The sequence below is a fragment of the Notolabrus celidotus genome, chromosome 4 (genome assembly GCF_009762535.1).
Source record: "Notolabrus celidotus isolate fNotCel1 chromosome 4, fNotCel1.pri, whole genome shotgun sequence".
NCBI classification, from domain to species: Eukaryota; Metazoa; Chordata; class Actinopteri; order Labriformes; family Labridae; genus Notolabrus; species Notolabrus celidotus.
This window is the reverse complement of record NC_048275.1, coordinates 5,254,369-5,275,257: the sequence shown is the minus strand read 5'-3', so window position 1 is coordinate 5,275,257 and position 20,889 is coordinate 5,254,369. Positions and strand designations below refer to the sequence as shown.

Below are 20,889 nucleotides of genomic sequence, written 5' to 3'. Positions count from 1 at the left end.
GATTGATCTGGTTCAGGTTGTGAAAATACTGTCGCCTGATTGGTCGGCAGCTGGCAGTGAAAAAGTTTTAATTTTCTTTAACTTATTTTGGGTGTCAGAATTATTCATATTTAATTTTTTATTTAATTTTATATAAATGTATATCTACTTCTCCATTTAATTTTTTTACTGAGTCTATCTTATTTATTGTTTATTTTAGGGCCAAGAAGAAGAATTTTAAATATATGTAAATAAGATAATTATTTTTTTTAAATTAGAAAATGAACTAATTAAGAGAGATATTATCTTAGAGTTAATATTCTAATACTGTTAAAGCTGACTGATTCAGAGGTAGTGGATTTGTTTTAATGTTTTAGGATCAGAAGAAGCAGCCGTGGTGTGAATATGATGAACTGTTGCTTTAAATCACTGATAATGCTGATTTGTATCCTCTGCATCCAGAAACAGACCTTACTGAAACAATCCAACACACTCTTTTGGATAAATAAACACTGGAGGGTGAGAGATGAAACACCGGATCACTCAAAGATCCCTGCAGGCCGATAAAAAGCACGAACATTAATGTAACGAGAGCGATGCGGCTGAATCCGTGTGCAAACTTCCATCTTTACTAAAGTCACCAGAACATGAAGAGGATGTGATGACGGTGAAATCTTTGGGGCGAGCACAGATGAAGCACTTAAAGACAAACCGAGCAAACAAACAAAGTTCTTTAAACTCAACGTAATACGACGTTAGCTAAAAGGCAACATGAAAGCAAATAAATAAGAGGACTTGGCATATAAAACATGAGCGCAGCATCTTAAATACTGCAGCCCAGTAAGAGTGTGTGTGTGTGTGTGTGTGTGTGTAACTACAGGTATATAGAGTACAGGGGAGAAGGGAGTGGGCATTGTTCGGCAGCCTCTTGTCTTCAAACAGACAACACGACGCTTTAAGATTAAAATGTTTCAAAAGGAAACAGTCCGGTGAAACTGAACGGTGTGAGTCCACACTAAGGCAATGACTTTTACAAATGAGCCGACACGGGACAGGAAATAAATACACAAACATCCGTGTGTCCGCAATAATTACAGGGTGTGAACGTTTGGCTGGTGAGGAGGAGGGAGAGTCCGGGGAAGCCTCGCTCCTCCTCCTCCTCCTCCTCCTCCTCCTCCTCCTCCTCCTCCTCCTCCTCTGCAGGCTGGGCAGTGTCTGCGCTCCGACCCGCTTTAAAAACAGACCAGAGCTTCTTTTTCTTTTTTTTTGCAGCCCGGAGGAGGCGGAGCCATGAGACCCGTGGGCGGGCTCTAACAGTCGGGACGAGCAGTTAGTGGTAAAGTTTGTTTCTGAGCCCTGTGCCACCGGCTCCACCGCGCCCCAGAGTTTGATCCTGACCTGTCCGCTGAGCGAGGCAGATGGAGCGGCAGCGGGAGGATCACGGCGAGGAGGAGGCAGCTGCGTGGTATTTGACAAAGGCGATGGCTGCCAGCTCTTTGCAGAACTCCTCCAGCACGATCACGCCCTCCAGGAGAGTCATGTGGTCGATGCTACGGGAGGAAGAGAGGGACATATTTAAAGTCTGATGGAGACGAGCAAACAGACTTAAACACAGTTTGATTTTGATTAAAAGAATTCAGAGAATAATTTTTTCTTTTCGTCTTCACTTCACATTTTTATATCACAATTCATAAAAATCTCTTTATAGAAAGTAAAACTTGTGTCATACCTATTTATCAAAGATTGATTGATTATCATTGTTCTTTTTTAAAGGGGACATATCACGCTTTTTTCATCAATATATATTGGTCTAACAGGTCCCCAAAACATGTCTTTAAAGTTTATGCTCAAAAAAACACTTTGAAATCAGATTTTGGCATGCCTGAAAAACCCTCTTCTTCAGTCCTCCTCAGAACACTCTGTTGTCCCTCTGACCACGCCCCCTCAGGAAGTGGATGTGCCTCGGCTCTCCAGCACGTTGATCTAATGTTTACATGTTGGCTGAATATACACGGCTGCTCAGAGATCACGTTACTTCAACCCTCTGAATCTGATCCAGAATCTGATCCTGACGGAGAGGCGCCTGTAGCAGGACCTTTCTGAAGGATTGGTCACAGATTTAGTGTTTCTTGTTTTATTTATCAGTATGTAGACGTGTGTCTTGGTACACAGCTACGAACATGTAGCTATGTGGCTATGCTAACTAGCGCTAGCACTTATCCATGATAAATAAAAATCATCCACTAGATCTTCAAATCTGCAGACGTGGGGAGTAAAACCGACCTCTGCCAGAAAGGCAGCAGGACCTTTCTGAAGGATTGGTCATAGATTTAGTGTTTCTTGTTGTTTTATTTGTCAGTATGTCGACGTGTGTCTTGGTACACAGCTACAGCTACAGCTATAGCTATGAACATATAGCTATGTGGCTATGCTAACTAGCGCTAGCACTTATCCATGACAAATAAAAATCATCCACTAGATCTTCAAATCTGCAGACGTGGGGAGTAAAACCGACCTTTGTGTTTATTAAGACAGCCTACAACTAGCATGCCTCCCTCCTAAGCTCCTTGTTAGCACACATGTGTGCAGGTAATGAAAAACAGAGGAGGGGGGATTCAGTATTATTTTATACAGTCTATGGGCTGAACAAGCTCCGAACTCTGACTCCGTGACAGACCGGATATTGTTGTTACGTAACAAAAAACACGGAAGTCTGAAACGGCTCGTTTCACACACATTTACAGAAAGGTGGAGAAATCAGAACAGGGGCAGAATGGATTTTTTTCATTCTCGGGGGGTTTGTAGACAGGGACACATATTTCAGGTAAAGAACCATTAAAAAGTCCATTTTGCATGATATGTCACCTTTAATGTTGAATAAGAAGTTTTGATTTCTTCTCAGACCTTGCATCCTTTGTATGAAAGGTCTGAGTTTGTATTTTTCAGGTGTGAACAGAAACCTGTCTTTTAGTGTGGATTTCAGGAAGCTGCTCATCTGTATGTTCTCTTGGACTGCCCAGTTAGTACTCAAAAGAAACTTTGATTTTCAGGTTCCACCAGATCCGTGTCCGGTCTGTCTGCGCTCGGTCACGCTAGTCCGGCTACATGCTCCTTTCTGAAAATGCAGCCGGTGGGCGTCGACAGATGTGAGAGCGCAGAGACGGACTAGACACGTATCTGGTGGAAGTCCGGCGTTAGGCATCCTGATGAATACATGTTTAGTGCTTTGATTCCTGCATAACCCAGACCATAGTTACATCCTCAACACTCAATGATACAGGAGTGGACGGATATAGTTAGTAATCATCAATGGAGGTGTAACGATTCATCTACTACATCGATGTATCAATTTATATTTCAATGATCCGACTACATCGATTTCAACTCACTGAATCATTTCGTATCGTATCGTTCTAAATGAACCAATATCTTCCTTTAATCCTATCGGCAACCACGATTCATGATACGAATCGAATCGTTGTTAAAAAGAATCGTTACACCCCTAATCATCAAGTTTGTATCTTTAAAAAGAAGTGTTCATTAAAGACCGAGTAGGTTTAATATAAAAAGGCCCTCACAGTTTGTTTTTAAGACGTGGATCCTGTGTTTGTGTCTTTACTAATTGTTGTTTTCTCATCTTTCTCTGGTTTCTTCCTGATGTTATATTTGATACAATGTTCTGTAATAAAACTCACAGCTCAGAAAACAGATAAATAAAGTTTGAAGATTTGGATGAGCTCGGCTACACAGAGTCGTCACTGTACATACATGATGCCCTCCGGCTCCAGTCCCAATAATCTCTTCCTGACGAGCAGCAGTTTGGGGGTGAAGTCTGGGATGCGCTGAATCCTCAACATGAGATCTCCAACCACCTAAAAAACACCAAAACAAAAACAAGTTATTCCTGCTCTCTTTGGGATGTTTCTGTGATTCTATCAAACAGACAAGATCATGAAGAAGAGGCTGCAAAGAGAGAAATCTGTGAGGGGAGAGTTCAGCCTATGGGTGCTGCTTTTCAGAAATCCTTCATAGATATTATTTGGAAGTTGTCCCGCTTCTTTATCTTTATGTTGGGGATGCGTTCGCCTGATTTGCTGTCGTGGAAAGCCGAGTCCAAAATGTGAAAAGTGCGTCCTTTTTTTGGGGCATTTTTAGATCGCCAAGAAAAGTCAACAGAGCGAACAGAGAAAGAAAGAGAGGGGTGAGCAGGTGTGTGAGAAACCAGAGGTACAAGTCTATGTGTGTGTGTGGAGGCTAAGTGTGATTTTTTAGGAATCAAGGAGAAATTAAATTTCGAAATAAGACTAAAAAACATGTTGGTTTTTTTTTGTTTGTTTGTTTGTTTACTTGTGTGTTTTTTTGTTTTTGTTTGTTTTGTATATTCTACTTCTTAACTTGTTTTTGGTACTTTCATTCCTTTTATTATTATTTTTTTTTTGTTTGTTTATTTATTAATTTATCCGGGGGTTTTTTTTCTTGTACGATTATATTTTTATTTCCATGTGTGTATGTACATACATGTATGTATGTATGTATGTATGTATGTATGTATGTATGTATGTATGTATATGTATATGTATGTATTTGTATGTATATGTATGTATGTATGTATGTATGTATTTGTATGTATGTATGTATGTATGTATTTGTATGTATGTATGTATGTATGTATGTATGTATGTATGTATTTGTATGTATATGTATGTATGTATGTATTTGTATGTATGTATGTATGTATTTGTATGTATGTATGTATGTATGTATGTATGTATGTATGTATGTATTTGTATGTATATGTATGTATGTATGTATGTATGTATGTATGTATGTATGTATGTATGTATTTGTATGTATATGTATGTATGTATGTATTTGTATATATATGTATGTATGTATGTATGTATGTATGTATGTATGTATGTATATGGGTGTATCTGGACATATATGGATGTATATTTGTTTTTTTGTTTTTTTCTATACTTATTGCTCTTTTATCTTTTTTAATTATTATTATTTTTTTGATATTCACCTACTCATCGTATTGTAATTTCACTATTCTTTATTTTCCTGTTTGAGTACTTGTCAATCTTTTATTTTAAGTTACTACCACATATTGGCTTTTTAAAAAAAAAAAATGTATTCATTTACATAATATGTTTCTTATACAAAAACGTCACTTTCTTGAATTGTTTGCACTGATCTTTTTTTTTGTAATGTGTCAAAATCTAAATAAAAAGATCTTTGAAAAAAAAAAAAAAAAAAAAACATTCTTAAAGTGTGGTATTTTAGTCGTTAAAAGATTTTCAAATATAATACAACAACTTAAATAAATAAATAACCATCAGGATGCCAGTTTAGTTCAGATGACAGAGCAGGCGCCCCATGAACAGAGGCTACAAGCATTTCTAAAAACATACTTATCGCACTTCTGTTTTTTTATTTATTTCTTTATTTTTATATTATTTTTTAGATGTATTTATTTTATTTTTGTTACTTTTATTTATTTATTTTATTTGTTAATTTTTTTTACCCAAGTTTAACCGTTTAAATATATATATATTTGAAAAATGTCTTTTAAAATATATTTCATTTCTTGATTTTGCCATGTGTGATTTATTGTATTATTTATTTGTAACCTGTTTTTGAAAAGTGCTCTATAAATAAAATTATTATTATTATGGTCGCCCTGGTCGTAAGATCGATTCCTGGTTCCTGCAGGATTTGATGCATGTCGTTCTCTCTGTCTCTCTCTCTCTGTCTCTCTGTCTCTCTCTCTCTCTCTCTCTCTCTCTCTCTCTCTCTCTCTCTCTCTCTCTCTCTCTCTCTCTCTCTCTCTCTCTCTCTCTCTCTCTCTCTCTCTCTCTCTCTCTCTCTCTCTCTCTCTCTCTCTCTCTCTCTCTCTCTCTCTCAAATCAAAGCTAATAAGCCCCGCCCACACCGAGGTAACACTGAAACACTCGGATGTTGAGACACTTCACAAGACACGCGGTAGATCTCAGAGCACCCAGGTGTCTGATCAACTGGACGGGTGTCTTACCCTGACGATGACGGAGAACAGAGACCTGCAGCCGGGGGCCAGGTTGATGTAAGGGTCCAGCAGGTACTCGTGCAGGTGAGGGTGCGGTAACAGAGACAGCTTGGAGAGCACAGCAGTCACCTGCAGGTTCACGTCGTAGGGCTGGAGGAAAGACAGGAAGTCAAATTAAAACTACGTCAGACGAAGATGAGGAATAAGAGCAGGAGTTTAACATGAAGAAGAAATGGGGATGGTCGATGTTTGATCCTTTAAAATCTGCAAACAGTCCATCAGACTTCATTATCTCCATCAGTCATCTTTATGAACCCCGGTCTGATGAGTTCACGGCTCCGTCTCATTATTTTTGTTTTGATTTCCTAAATTGAGACGACCTCATCGTAATCATCCGCTCATCTGCACGCTCTCCTCGTTTCTCTCTCCTCTCTCTCCATCAGAGGACTTTAATTATGCAGCGAGCAGCGTGTGTGAACTTTCAGCTGCGTGGGAGAATTTAATCTGTGGAAACTTATCTGCTGCTTTTCAGGAGAAGAATCTCATCAAGTGTGACCTTACATGAACTCCTGTGCTCATTAGCATGCAGGAGGCTTTATTTACTCTGCAGACTGGTTACTGAGTTTCCACTGAAGAACAGAAGTTTAAAAACACAGCTGATGTTTGAACATAGAGCATGCACCCTGCAGGGGTTTCTGAACACAGACCTGATCCAGGATGCGACCCATCCTGTCGAAGAGAACCTTCAGGAAGTGTCCCTCGAAGAACGGGGCGTCCAGGTTGCACTTCTCAAAGGGTTTAGGATTCCCCCTCCAGTCCCACCGCTGACAGACCCCGCAGTAGTCCCTGAACTGAGGAGCATGAGCACAGTGAGTACCTGGTCTACACTCTGAGGTAGACTCTGATGATGGAGAGCGGTCGTTACCTGTCTGTGTGCGTCTCTGAGGTAGGTGTCGTAGCCCGTTCCTTCCACTTGATATGACGACTTGGCCTCATCGGGAACCAAACACAGGAAACTGCAGGAAATGAAGAGGACTATTAATCTTCATTCTGAGACCGGGGTGTGACAAGTTCAGAGATAATCCACTCAGAGGTGAATTCACTCAGAACAAGCTGCAGCTGCTGATAGAACCAAGACTTGTGCATGAACTGCCTCCACGATCTGCTCCTAAAGTCTCTAAAAGTAGTATGGGAGGTAGAACCTTCAGTTATCAGGCCCCTCTCCTTTGGAATCATCTACCAGTCAGGGTCCGGGAGGCAGACACCCTCTCTACTTTTAAGAGTAGGCTTCAAACTTTCCTTTTTGATAAAGCTTATATTTAGAGCTGGATCAGGCTTGGACCAGCTCTTAGTTATGCTGCTATAGGCTCAGACCTTTTCAAAACTGCTTTGAACTGTTAATGTTTTTATAACTGCTGTGTTTAATCTTTTAATGTGTGATTAGGATTTGTAAAGTGTCTTTGAGTGTTCTGAAAAGCATTTTATTAATAAAATGTCTTATTATTGAGACTGCTATAGGCTTAGTAATCACAGAAAGGATCTGTAACCTGTTGTTTTAATGTTGTTCTCTCTATACTGGACCCAGCTGCTCAAGGCTGCAAACACCCTTCCTGTGTAGCAGGGCGCACGCTGTGGGACGGCGAACACGCACCCTAAATAAAATTGGACGTCTGTGTGTAGCTTCTACTGCAGCGCAAATCCTCTCAGGAGATGTCAGATGAAAGCGAGGTCCTCTACCTGCACCCAGAAGAGTTTCCTCCACAGTCCGTGTCATTATCAGACTTTAGAGTGAATTTAAAGCTCGGCAGATGAACATCAAACGATCTCACTGCGGTCCTTTTTAAAGTCTGCAGGACGAGCACGAGCTGAATACCAACTAACATCCTCCTGGATATTCAAAGTCTCTTAAAGTCAACTTCTCAGATCACAAAGTCTGAAGAATCACGTCCCTGTTTAACAAGATTAATGAGCTTGAATTGAAGCTCCTCTGTGATTCCAAGTTGCATGAGGAAAAAGTGTGCTTCAGGTAACTTTGGAGTATCATGATGCCAAAGTAGTGCGCCTGTTTGAAACGTTTGATCTTCCTGTTCATGTGTTCACGTGAGGTGGAGAACATTGAAACTCCTCACCCCGTCCCCTGCGTCCTGAACCGTCTGCGTACCTGTTGACGATCTTGTGGACCTCCGTCTTCCCGTCGGGCTTGGCGTGGTCGGGACTCTGAGGAGGAGACGAGCTGAGCCAATCAGAGCCGGACAGCCTGCTGTCAGGGGAGACATCATCACCGAACAGGGGGTCCTCTTCAAGATCTCTGTGGAAGAAACACAAATACATTCGTCTGATCAGAGGAATGAGACGTGAGTTTTTAATTTCTGTCTTTCATTCTGGATTCTAAATTGAGAGTTCATCTTTGTGCTTAACTTTGTGTGCAGATAAAAAGTGATTTATAGTTACATGCATATATTTATTTATAGGATTAGAGGGCTTTAGGACCCTTTGAGTTGCAGTTTTGCAGAATCCTAAAGTGAGTGAATATGTGATCAGAGGTTTACACTCCTTGGACGTGCATGATGAATCGTCCCATTATTTTAACGTCTATCGTCATAAAAATGTTTCAAAGTTTGTCCAGCTCATGAAACTCTGCAGATATAACAGTGCTGCATTCAGTGACCTTCTATCTTTGCAGGACATTTGATGCACGTAAAATACTGCCGCTCACAAATTCAGTCTCCCTTTTGTTGAAATGTTTGAGCAACATGTCGTGTGAAGCTGAAAACTTTAATTTTTGCAGAATAAATCAGAGGGAAACTTTATTTGTGAGTCACAGAGTTTGTTTTGTTTGCACTAGTTCATCTTCATGTTTCAGAGCTGTGCACGCTTATATTCCACATTGCATGCATGAAACTTCCAGAACTGATCGTTTAACGGTACAACAGACTGATATGACTTCATGCAACATGTTTAAACAAATCTGAAACCTAAAAACACACTAAGGAGCAGATTAGTCTCCACATCTGAGAAACACAGCCTGCTGATGCATTCACTTTATTTTGAAGATGAGTTTTAGGGCGGTTCAAAGGTCAGACGGCGGGGTCTTACACGGCATCGTGCGGCTGCCCGTTCTCCAGAGGCTCCCGCTCCTCCTGCGGTTTGTTCTCCAGGTAGTTCCTCTCCTCCAGGCCGTGCAGCACCAAGCTGTGCAGGATGTGCTGGCTGGGTTTCTGGATCAGCTGTTCGAACAGCCGCAGAGTCATGATGCTGATCTGAGGACGGAGGAGGAGGAGAGTCAGCCGGAGGAACATGCAGAGCGTTTGTTCTGTGATAACGCAGCCTTTTCTAACTTCACTCTGATGATTCATCTCTTTTGTTTGTGTGCTGACAATGAGCTCTGTCACATCATAATTAATTCATGTGTTTGGATAAATCAGAAGATTCTCTGGAGCTCTGAATCCTTGAGGGGCAGACGGACACTTGTTCTCTGAATATTTAACAATGAGAGAAGAATCAATGGACGTGTGAATTTGCATTTCTGAAGCCGGTTATGTAACAACGATGGAATAACAAAAGGCTGAAAGACGTGTGATGATTGAACCTCGTCTGACAGGTGGTCGCAGTGCTCGATGAGTCTGTGTCTGAGAGGATTCTGAGCGATGGTCGCCACCGTCTCCGGCTCTCTCTCCTCCCCCAGCAGGAAGAACACCATCTCCTGCAGCAGAGCCTCTGACGTCACCTGTCTGATGATCCGGTTCAGCAGGGCCGTGGAGGTCAGGATGCCCACCTCGGACCTGAGTGAACCCACATTTACAATACATGTGTTAGGACAGTATCAGGTATTAAAGCTTTGCAGAGAAAGGGGGGGGAAGAGAGAGAGAGAGAGAGAGAGAGAGAGAGAGAGAGAGAGAGAGAGAGAGAGAGAGAGAGAGAGAGAGAGAGAGAGAGAGAGAGAGAGAGAGAGATACGTCAGTGTGACGGTTCATTATCTGTCACTTTGGGGAAAGAAGAGAGCAGAACTCTAAATCTGTCCACTTAATGAAAGTCAAACAGGCTCTCGTTTGGCCGTGGAGAGGACAAACATGTAACCACAGATAACAGGGTATACGAATAACCTCACCCCACCCTGACCTTTACCCCCTAAAAGGCCAAGAAAAGAATACGGAACAAACTGTACGAGGCCAGAGACGCCTGAACTGAACTGAACTGAAAACCATCCATCCATCCATCCATTTTCTTCCGCTTATCCGGGGTCGGGTCGCTGAGGGTAGCAGTCCAAGCAAATTGACCCAGACATCCCTCTCCCCGGCGACACTTTCCAGCTCCTCCTGGGGAATCCCGAGGCGTTCCCAGACCAGGCAGGAGATATAATCCCTCCACCGCGTTCTGGGTCTACCCCGGGGCCTTCTCCCAGTTGGACGTGCCCGGAACACCTCTAAAGGGAGGCGTCTGGGAGGCATCCTTATCAGATGCCCGAACCACCTCAGCTGACTCCTTTCAACGCGAAGGAGCAGCGGCTCTACTCCGAGCTCCCTCCGGATGTCCGAGCTCCTGACCCTATCTCTAAGGCCGAGCCCAGACACCCTTCAGAGGAAACTCATTTCAGCCGCTTGTATCCGCGATCTTATCCTTTCGGTCATGACCCACAGCTCAGGACCACAGGTCAGGAAATGAAAACCATGACCAATAAAACGAGGCACATATTAAACTGTGAACTGACTGCTTTGTTGGATCCCTTGTTTTGTTTTTGTCGACCTGTGAATGAGAACTGTCTGCCGTGTAGAGGCTCCATGAGGGAATGATTCAGCTGCATGATCACACAAATATGTCTCTTTTCTAGAGACAGATCCATTAATGTGTCAGCCGATTAATCTGAATGATTAAAGACATTTTCAGAGCCTTCATTTCTTTAAAAAAATGTATATTCTTATTGTTATTTTGATGCTTTAACTTGTGTTTAATTACATATAACATACATTTATTGTTGTTTTTGTTGTTTTACTTTTGATTTTTTTTTTAAGTTATATTTTTTTGGCCTTTTTGCCTTTATTTTGATAGGACAGCTGAAGAAAAACAGGAAGTGTGGGGAGTAGAGAGCGGGGGAAGACATGCAGGAAATGGTCCACCGGCTGGGAATCGAACCGACGACCCCTGCAATGAGGACTGTAGCCTCTGTATGTGGGGCGCTTAGACCGCTAGGCCACCAGCGCCCCTTTAAGTTATTTTTTAATTTAATGAATTGTATTTATGTATTTAATTTTTAGTTATTTTTTTAATATTATTTCATATCTGCTTCCTGCTTGTTTCAACAGCATTTAAGCACTTTCAATTACATTTGATTTGTATGAAAGGTGCTGTATAAATAAAGTTTGATTGATTGATCCTGATCAGCTGTTTTGTTTTTTCATTCATTATTATATTTTATCAATTGTAAAAAAAAAAACATCAACATATAATCAACATCTCCTTCCTGCAGGTTGTTTTTATTATAATCATTATTTTAACTTTTTAAAAAACATGTATTTAGTTGTCTATTTATTTATTGTATTTTATTTTATTTTTTACTTTAACTGATTTTAATTGTAGCTTTCTTTAACTACTACTTATTTTATTAATTTTACTGTATTTATTTTATTTTGAAATATTTTTGTATTTTTACGTCTTTTATTATTTTACTATTTCTGTTGTTTTCTGTCTCTCTGTCCTTTCGTGAAGCAGTTCTGGCTGCATGATTGTAAGTATGAATTAAAAATATAATAAATAATAAATATAAATAAAGATGGGTTGAGCTTGAATTTTAAAGAATGTTCTTTAAGAAAATAAAATGCAGTGAAACGATGAATCACAAAATAACATCTGATTTCTTCACTCCTTCAGAAACTGGTCGACCACTGTTCCTTCCTCCTCCTTCTCTAATCTGTGAAGCTTTGTTCTGATAGTAATCGTGTTCCTAATCGTTGGTTCTTCCTGATGAGATCTCATGTTAAACAGAGTCTGTGTTGTTTTACTCTCACGGTATAAAAGAATTATCAGAGCATTGAAACGTTTGACAGACGTGGAGGAACCGGCACCGCCCTGAGACAACATGAAGAGTCTGAATAAAGGAGGAGTGATTGATGATTCAGAAGAGGACTCACGTCTGCATGAGCTGCGGTTCCATCACAGACACAAAGAAGCGCTCTCTCACCGCTTTAGACATCACTGCCGCCGCCGACTGGAAGACAAGAAGAAGAAGAAGAAGAACGGCGGCGTTCAGAAATCAACGTCTCTTTTGTTTGTCACAATACGATGCATGAATAGAAGAAACAGTGAGTCAGCTTTAAAGACCTTCTGAGCCTCTTTGATGAGCTGGTCGCAGAAATCGAGCCACGACAGGAAGGAGATGAGAGCACGCTTCCCCGTGAAGACTGCGGCGTCCTCCTTCAGGTTATACACGTCCAGACTGAGAGCACAGGAGGGAGAGAGGGAGCACAGGTGAGATCAAACTTCTCAGAGGAAGCTTTTTTAAAATAAGGATAGAGGAGATCCTTACCCCCAGTTCACCGCCTCCACGGTCTCGATGTCCAGAGGGTCCATGGACTGCGGCAGGGCTTTGTAGAAGCCGACCAGCCTGTCGGTGAGGAGGTCACACAGCTCCGTGTTTTCCGTCAAACACTTGGCGGCTGCAGGCTCCGGCAAACTGACCAGCAGCATCAGACCCTCGCACGCCTTCACCACTATCCTCCCGTCCTGAGCCGGAGAGAGATCAAACTTTAACTTCAGACACTCTGAAACCTCTGAAAGTGTTCATCTTTGGGATGACTTACAGGACTCTTTGTGAGGTTGAGCAGGGAGGAGACCAGATTGTAGTTGTTGTTGTTGTTATTGTTGGTGGTTGGACTCGACGTGGAGGCGGCGGCGGCAGCAGCTGCAGCCGGCTGATCCTCAGTCCGCTCCTCTGATGGGGACTGACCGGTGTCTGGAGCCAGAACATTCTCCTTCCCTGCGTCGGCCCCTGCAGGACGCTTCGTCTCAGGGCGCTTTAACTTGTTCTGCAAACAACACGAGTTAGAGACATTTCCTGACTTACTTTATCCTCCCTCCGTTCAAAGCAGCGACTCACCTCGAGGAAGAAGTTGACGAGGTACGGGTCCTGCTTCAGTTTGGCACAGACGATACAGAGAAACTGGATCTCTTCGTTCTCTGTGGGAGCAGCCAGCACTTCCCCACACAGCCGGATCAGTTTCTGACGGAGGAACGAGACACACACAGAGAAGAGGAGGGAGGTTAAAAGAAGTCTCACTATCAGCTAACAGAGACAGATAACAGAAATGCAGTCCTCTTCTCACCTGTACAGGTCTGTGGACGTTGATGTGGGGCAGCAGAGGCTGACGGATGTGTGCGAGCAGCTTCGTGTAGAAGGTTAGCACCTGCTGCTTCATGCCAGGAGGACACTGAAGGGACACAAACAAACAGAGCATGTTAGTATTCACATGTCACTACATTTAATCCGGCGTCACACACTCTTATTTGCATATTTCCGATGAGTGTCTTACGTCTGCCTTGCCCAGCGTGTAGAGCGTCTCCAGGATCTTGTGGTGCAGGAGATACTCCATGCAGGGTCCCGTCTCTCCAGACTCGCGCTCTGCCTCCTCCTGGGTCAGGATGTCCAGCATCTGTTCCAGGTGGGAGGGGATGTTTGTGTCTGTGACCGGAGCTTTGTCATCTATCCAGAGAAACACACACACACACACACACACACGTCTCAGCTTTGTTCCTCCTGACTGTGAAACTTGAGATTTCAGCTGCTGCAGATTTTGCTTCACCACTTCCCCTTTGAGAGGATTTACACTTCTCCATCTAAACCAAAGCTCGACTGATGAAGCAACGCTCCCAACATGCAGGCCTGCTCTTCGTACTAAAGCCTCTAAAAGTATGGGAGGTAGAGCCTTCAGTTATCAGGCCCCTCTCCTTTGGAATCATCTACCAGTCAAGGTCCGGGAGGCAGACACCCTCTCTACTTTTAAGAGTAGGCTTCAAACTTTCCTTTTTGATAAAGCTTATAGTTAGAGCTGGATCAGGCTTGGACCAGCTCTTAGTTATGCTGCTATTGGCTTAGACTGACACACTGGGATCCTGTCTTTCCCTCTCTCTCCTCTCTCTGCCTGTCTCTCACTTTAACTCTTCCTGTCCCATTAAAGTTACTAACCATAGTCCTTTCTGGAGTCCCTGAGCTCCCTTGTCTCGTAGGTTCCTCTGGATCTCTGCTGCTGTGGACGTGTCAGACTCCAGCTGCTACAACTACTACTATCTGTGTCCCCGCTATCATCTCTCTCTCTCTTCATCTCCCTCCATCCCTCTCTCCAACACGGTCTCAGCAGATGTGTGTCTAACATGAGTCTGGTCCTGCTGGAGGTTTCTGCCTGTTAAAGTCATGTTTATCTGTAGTCATGCACAAGTCTAGAGACCACGTTTTGATCTACTAACTCTCTAACACATTCAGATTCACCTTGTTGTGATTATCTAAAGCACTTGATTTGATCATTTGCATTTACAGTTTTTATAAAGATGAAAGTCTGAAGCCCTCCAGGCGGTGTTAGCATGAGCTCAGAGCGTCACAAGTCTACAAACCACAGATTAAATCACCCTGAACCAGCTCAGCTGCATCATAACCCTCGTATAATCCCCCTCAGCTGTTCAGAGAAAGTTCTGTTAAACTGGACTAACGGGGAGAACTACCAAGAAGCGGTTTGAGCCGGTCGTTCGAGCAGAAGGTGTCAGATTTAGACGCGATAGGGTTCATCACGTCTCTGATCAGACTCATGGTGTTCACGTTCTACCTGCTCGGGTCCCCACAGGCTGAAATCAGGCCGTCCTCCTTATAATCTGGAGCTGCTCTCAAACTGACAAGAGTGTTCAAGTCTGCAGCTCGCATGACATTCCCCACATACTTCACATGTCTGCACCTAAAGTGAGATTTTCCTTCACAGTGTGTCGGTTTGTTTCCTACATTTAGATGCTGCATCAGCAGGCGATTAATACGATCATCAGCTGAAACCAATCACTTATTAAAGGATGAATATGAAACTGCTTCATGGAAGATTTACTTCCTGTCTTTAGAGTAACTCAAGTTTAAAGCACTGTTCTAAAAATCATACAGGTATCAATAAGATAAGATAAGACTTCATTTATCCCAGGGAGGAAGTTCAGTTATTGCAGCAACAAGACATAGTAGGAAGAAGAGGTACAAGAATAAAGGTAGAAAAATAAAGAGAGGACAAATAAAGGAAAAATCCAATAAAAATAAAAATAGATAATAAGGATAAAAGTAGAAAAATAAAATAAAAATAGAAAAATAAGCAAAAAAATAGAAAAATAAGCAAAAAAATAGAAAAATATCAAATACACACAAATGAAAATGATTTTTTTTTCCAATAATTACGATAAAAATGGAAAATAAATAAAAATAGATTAATATAGAACAAGAACAAACAAAAATAAAAATCAATAATTCAGATAGAAATAGAAAAATTACCACAAGCGGCGATGAACGGGCCCTCGCACACCCGCGGCCGCCGCCTACGCGAGTCGCCGCCACATGTAAACCATCGCCTGATATTTGCCATCACATGATGCGAAAGCAAGATCTGAGAGTATATACTGGCTGGATGATGAGGTGAAATTACGTGCATTTTAAAGTCACAAAAATCTATTTTCCGACGGGTTTTTTTTTATGCCCCGCCCCAAAGTCTGCCACGCCCACATCTTACGTCTAAACGGAATGCCTTTACTTTGTATTAATCGTCAATGGGTTTACTATAGAATGTGCCTAGTTTGGACTGAATCGGAGAAAAGCTCTAGGAGAAGATAGCGAAAGTATGCACTCTTGCACGGACCCATTTTCATGTTCAAAGCTAGGTGGCGCTCTTCCTGTTGAGTTTCAAATATGGGTGCAAGAGGCTTTTTTGTGCGTCCTGATGCCATGAATATGTGTAGGACTTTTCATGCATGTAGCTCAAAAAACTTGATGCGTAGGGTGTTATTTTTACCTCCAGGGGGCGCTACTGAGAATTTTTTTGCGAGACCTATGATAACTTGCAATTTTCACCAGACCCGATGAGTGTGCAAAAATACTTGCGCTTTCATTCACGTTCAGGGGTCCAAATCTGCAATCTCCTATAATAATAACCCTTAGGGTTACAATAGGGCCTTCGCCACCATCGGTGCTCGGGCCCTAAATAGATAAAATCGAATAAGAATAATAAAAAAAGATAAGTAAAATAAAATAAAATAGATAAATACAATAAAGTAGTAAAATAGCTAAATTAAATGTAAATTTTCACTGTGTCTGGGACTGTCCAAAACTACAGAATTACTGGAAGTCAGTCGTACAAACTTTATCTAAGATCGCTGGAGTGAGTGTTCCTTTTCAAGCAAGGATGCGTGTGTTGGGTTTACACCAAGCGGCAAACTCCGGTCTCAAACGATGAAGCCAATGCGGAAGTGATATAAACTGCAATACATCGAAAATCCGCTTGAGGCTGGCTGCAGAAACACCGGAAACCACATAGATATGAATGGGAAAAAGACGATCTTTGCAGCATTAATAAACATGTTTACAGCCTGGTTCAAAAAACGGCTTGGCCCTACAACGCTAATCTCTCTAATGGCACACACTGTACGGGGGGTGAATTTTTTTCTAACGTGACGGTTAAGAAGATATTAAGATTATGAGTTTTGCCCAAATAAGGACATGACTGACGTGAATCCCGGTCGGGAACACACAGCCATTGGCTAAGAGACTCACACTACGTCACACTCTGCCTAGTTGAGTTCCGCATTACCAATATGGCTGCTGCCGTCGATTTGCTTCAAAACAGCTCTCAGGAACAGATGGGTGACGTCACGGATACTACGTCCATATTTTTTACAGTCTATGGTTTACACCCAGAGAAGTGTACTTTTACCTCAAGACAACTAAAACTCATTGACTTTGGACTCCTGCAGGCCAGGAGGTTGATATCTTTATACTGGAGGAAAGTGGATGTGCCCTCAATGCATATGTGGGTGAAGGAGATGGCATCATGCATTGTATTGGAACGACTTACTTATATTGTCAGGGGACAGGGGGGAGATTTACAAGAAATTTAATCACCTTTAATTGAGTTTCTCGGACGTTACGAAGCGAATTAATTGAAAAATGGTGCTGTGTTGTGTATTTGTTTATTTTATTTAATTACTATTATTATTTTTTTGCCTTTTTTTTTAAAAATTGTATTATTCATGTATTATTCTATTGTATTTTACTTGTTTTCATTTATTTATTTGGAGGGATTATGTTGTTGGTATAATGTATATTTTATGTCAATTGTACCATTAGTATTTGTCTTGTCACATAAAACACAATAAATATATTGTTGAAGTAAAACAAAAATTAAATTAAATGAAAATAAAATGTAAAAATATGTAATGTACACAAATGACTTAAGACAACCTGCACAACAATCAATCCACCTCTGCACCAAGGGAGTACCATGAAGCAGGATTTTTAACATCAAAAGTCTTACAAATGTTGTAGCTGATCCTGAACCCGCTCAGAAACAGGATGCTGCATGACGCTTCACATGATGTGCAACAAAAATAAAGGTATCAGATACAGAAGGAGAGATCAGAGGTGGGGAGGGAGTGGAGATCACGTGTTGTTGACTTTATGAGGAGGTAGGTTTTGAGTGGATTGTTAAATGAGGAGGGAATCAGAGTTTCAGATGTTCATATACGTATAATTTACACGTGTATAATAATTGAATGAATACAAAAATGAGCGACCATATGACATCTATGCCACAAGAATAAACTTGAGTTATTATTGTCAGCTCTTTTGTTCACTAATGATTAGAAAGTGATATTAAAACTCATGATTTGTGCGTTCACTCTCTGCAGTTGGTCTTATCCGTTAGTTCTTCCTTCACTCTGTAAACACAGCTGTGTTGGTTTCAGTTTGGAGTGTTGAACTGGCTTCGTAGTAAAAGCCTCAGGTCACTTTAACTACAACAGGTGTTAGTCTCTCAGGAGTCTCTTTACCTGACGTCTCGATGTAGTAATGTGTGATGGCCTTCCAGTGATAGACGAAGTCCTCCTGTAAGGGCAGCGATGGGGCGAGCTGGAACACATAGAACAGAAGGAACAAACACACCATGAGTATTTATTAGTTTACACTAATTCCCCCTGAGGGAGAACACTCATCACCCTGACAGCTTGATTACATGTTACAGAGACAATCAGGTGGAGATTAATATTGTGGTGTCCGTTAGCTTGAAGCAGGAGTAGATTATCTGAGTTTTAAAGACTCTAATGTGAGTTTTGAAAACATCAACAATGAGGCATTTAAGTCTGTAAATGTTAGCTAGCTCATTTTCACACATAAACAAGCTGTGTCTCATCATGAGAGGTCAAATATCTAACAGGAGACATTTCCTTTCACTCTCAAATTAACACACAAGGTGTAGAAGTTCCCTTTGAATCACCTGAAGCTCATTTATTGATTGAATCTGTTCACATGAAGCAGATTCAGAGGATTCTGCTTCTATTGGGGCAACCGGATGGCTAACGTGCTAGCTTAAACTAAACTATGAAAACCTCCCTGTGTGGTTTGACAGACTGTCCCTTTATCATCCCCTTTAACACAGTTACACAACCTCAACCCCAGCTGTGTGATCATGTCGACATAACTCTTCATGATGAGACTGAAATCTGAATCCAGAGCAAGCTAACGTTAGCTTCAGGATACAAGCTAACATTAGCGGCTAGCTAGCTACACAAACTACCTTTAAAACACACTATTAGAGACACACCAGGTGAATGACAGCAGGAGATATTGTTTGTTTTAAAGGTGGGATAAAAAACAAATAAAGTCCCCCACATGTAAACAACAGCCTGACCACAAACACAAACAAACACAATTAGCTAGCTGGCTAGTTAGCATGGTGTGTGTGTGATGACGTTCTGATGTCTGAGGCCTTTAAAACAGACAACAACACACACCAGGTGAGCACACACACAGGTGGAGGTCACACACTCACCGCCTCCACAGCGTGCTGCAGGATGGAGGTGAATTTGGAGAACATTTTGTTCTTGGATTGGACGATTTTCTCCCGAGAAGACCGAGAGAACTCCTCTATCTTCTTCTTCCTGCTGCTGCCGCCTCGATCCAGATTGGAGGTTTCATGTACTGACCCTTGGAACGAAAAGAGAAGGAGTGAGCAATAAAACCCTGAGAGCACCAGAGAGAGGGCACTGGAGGAGACCTCTGGAGACAAGAGGACGTCCCCCGGGGTAAAGGCTCAGGTAGGAGGAAGGAGCTCGCTGGCTTTAGGACACGGTGGCACTTCGCTCGCCAAACGCTTCTGTTTACATCCAGCAGGGGGCGATGCGTTCACGTGTCAGGGAGGATGGGAAAAAGGAGCTTCGGACTGGGAGGATTTACTCTGTAAGAGGAACGAAATGTTGCACTCAGACAAAGCCAGTTTTCCTAATTGACGTCATATAACGCTGAGACAGTAGGGGAGAGTGGGGATGGCTACAACAACACAATTTTCTTAGATAATCAAAGGCTTTTTAAACTAAATAAACCAAACATATATTTATAACTACTTTTTTTTAGCCCATTACCAACCCCATCCTAAGATAATCACATGTCCCATTAGGTTCCATAGACTACTGGGGGCGGCAGTAGCTCAGTCCATAGGGATTTGACTTGGGAACCGAAGGGTCGCCGGTTCCAGTCCCAGCATGGACGAAGTTTGGCATGTGGACTGGTGCTGGTTCACTTACACTGCTGAGGTGCCCCTGAGCAAGGCACCGAATCCCCAAATGCTTGGGGTGTGCTGGTTGATGGCAGCATCCTCACTCTGACATCTCTCCCTAAGTGCATGTCTATAGCATGTGTGTGCATTGTATGTATATACCAAAAACTGTGCGTGTAGCATGACTGAAAAATAACACAAGTGAAACGTTCTTCTTCTTCTTCTATAACTAATTTTTAATTACATATATTTTATTGTTTTCTGTGTTCATCAGTCTCTTCTTCAGAATCTATTTTTGTTTTTTAATATGTTTTGCTATTTTCTTACTTCTGCTTCTGTCTTGTTTTCAAACGATGTAAATCTCTTTCAATTGCATTTAATTTGTATGAAAGGTGCTATATAAATTAAACTTGATTGATTGATTGATTGATTGATTGATTGATTGATTGATTGATATCAAATTGCTTAATTTGTCATTACCAACCATATTCACACCATGTCAACCTGTCACTACTGAAACATTTTTTTAATACTGCCTGTAATTACTGCTATTTAATTTAAATTCCATTTGTAACATTGTATATATCTAAATTGTATTCTAGCTTTATTTATCTATTTTTATTTTACTTATTTTTTATTTTATTTTATTTATTTTATGTTATTTTGTTTTATTTTTTATTTTTTATTTTTATTTTATTTTGTACTTACTTATTTTTTTTATCTTATTTTGTACTTATTGAAACTTCTTTCTTGATTGTACTTATGTCTGGGTTGCTGTAACAACTGAATTTCCCCCCCCGGGGGATCAATAAAGTAATATCTTATCTTATCTTATCTTAGGTATCTGTCGGGTATCTGTCTGGCCTCATATTTTTAGACCGGAGGTTGCTGCTTGTTTGGTTCACATTTGTTTGACTGTAAGAAGTTAGAATCAGACCCTGGATAGAGTTGCAATTAATAGTTGCAAATAAATACATGAATTTGAACCTAATACCTTTTGTACAGAGACCCTGAAATCCCCAAAATAATTTGCAGTAGTTCACATATTATGCTCAGAAAATAATTAACTTGTGCTTACAATATAAATATCTTGTGTCTACAACATAACAAATA

At 41.3% G+C, this 20,889-nt stretch overlaps 1 protein-coding gene across 1 annotated transcript; it reads right to left on the bottom strand.

Moving 5' to 3' along the window:
* Nucleotides 1-586: 586 nt before the first annotated feature.
* fam160b1 (family with sequence similarity 160 member B1) lies at nt 587-19,421 on the bottom strand. Its single transcript, XM_034681768.1, has 17 exons — nt 19,054-19,421; nt 18,056-18,134; nt 13,531-13,700; nt 13,324-13,428; nt 13,098-13,220; nt 12,802-13,026; nt 12,528-12,724; nt 12,323-12,437; nt 12,133-12,209; nt 9,597-9,789; nt 9,104-9,267; nt 8,169-8,315; nt 6,933-7,023; nt 6,715-6,858; nt 6,017-6,157; nt 3,748-3,851; nt 587-1,529 (listed from the first exon to the last, which is right to left on the bottom strand). Exons 1-17 carry the CDS (start codon nt 19,096-19,098, stop codon nt 1,418-1,420), a joined length of 2,232 nt encoding a protein of 743 aa, XP_034537659.1. The 5' UTR covers nt 19,099-19,421; the 3' UTR covers nt 587-1,417.
* Between the last annotated feature and the right edge of the window lie 1,468 nt (nt 19,422-20,889).

Bases quoted from the DNA above. Each gene is read 5' to 3' on its own strand.
- fam160b1 (XM_034681768.1), bottom strand. From the start codon at position 19,098: ATGTTCTCCAAATTCACCTCCATCCTGCAGCACGCTGTGGAGGCG. The intron at 12,438-12,527 runs GTAAGGATCTCC...CTGTGCTCTCAG, and splicing joins GTGGAGGCGGTGAACTGGGG to TCTGGACGTGTATAACCTGA. The intron at 6,158-6,714 runs GTCTGTGTTCAG...TCTTTCCTCCAG, and splicing joins TGGGTCGCATCCTGGATCAG to CCCTACGACGTGAACCTGCA.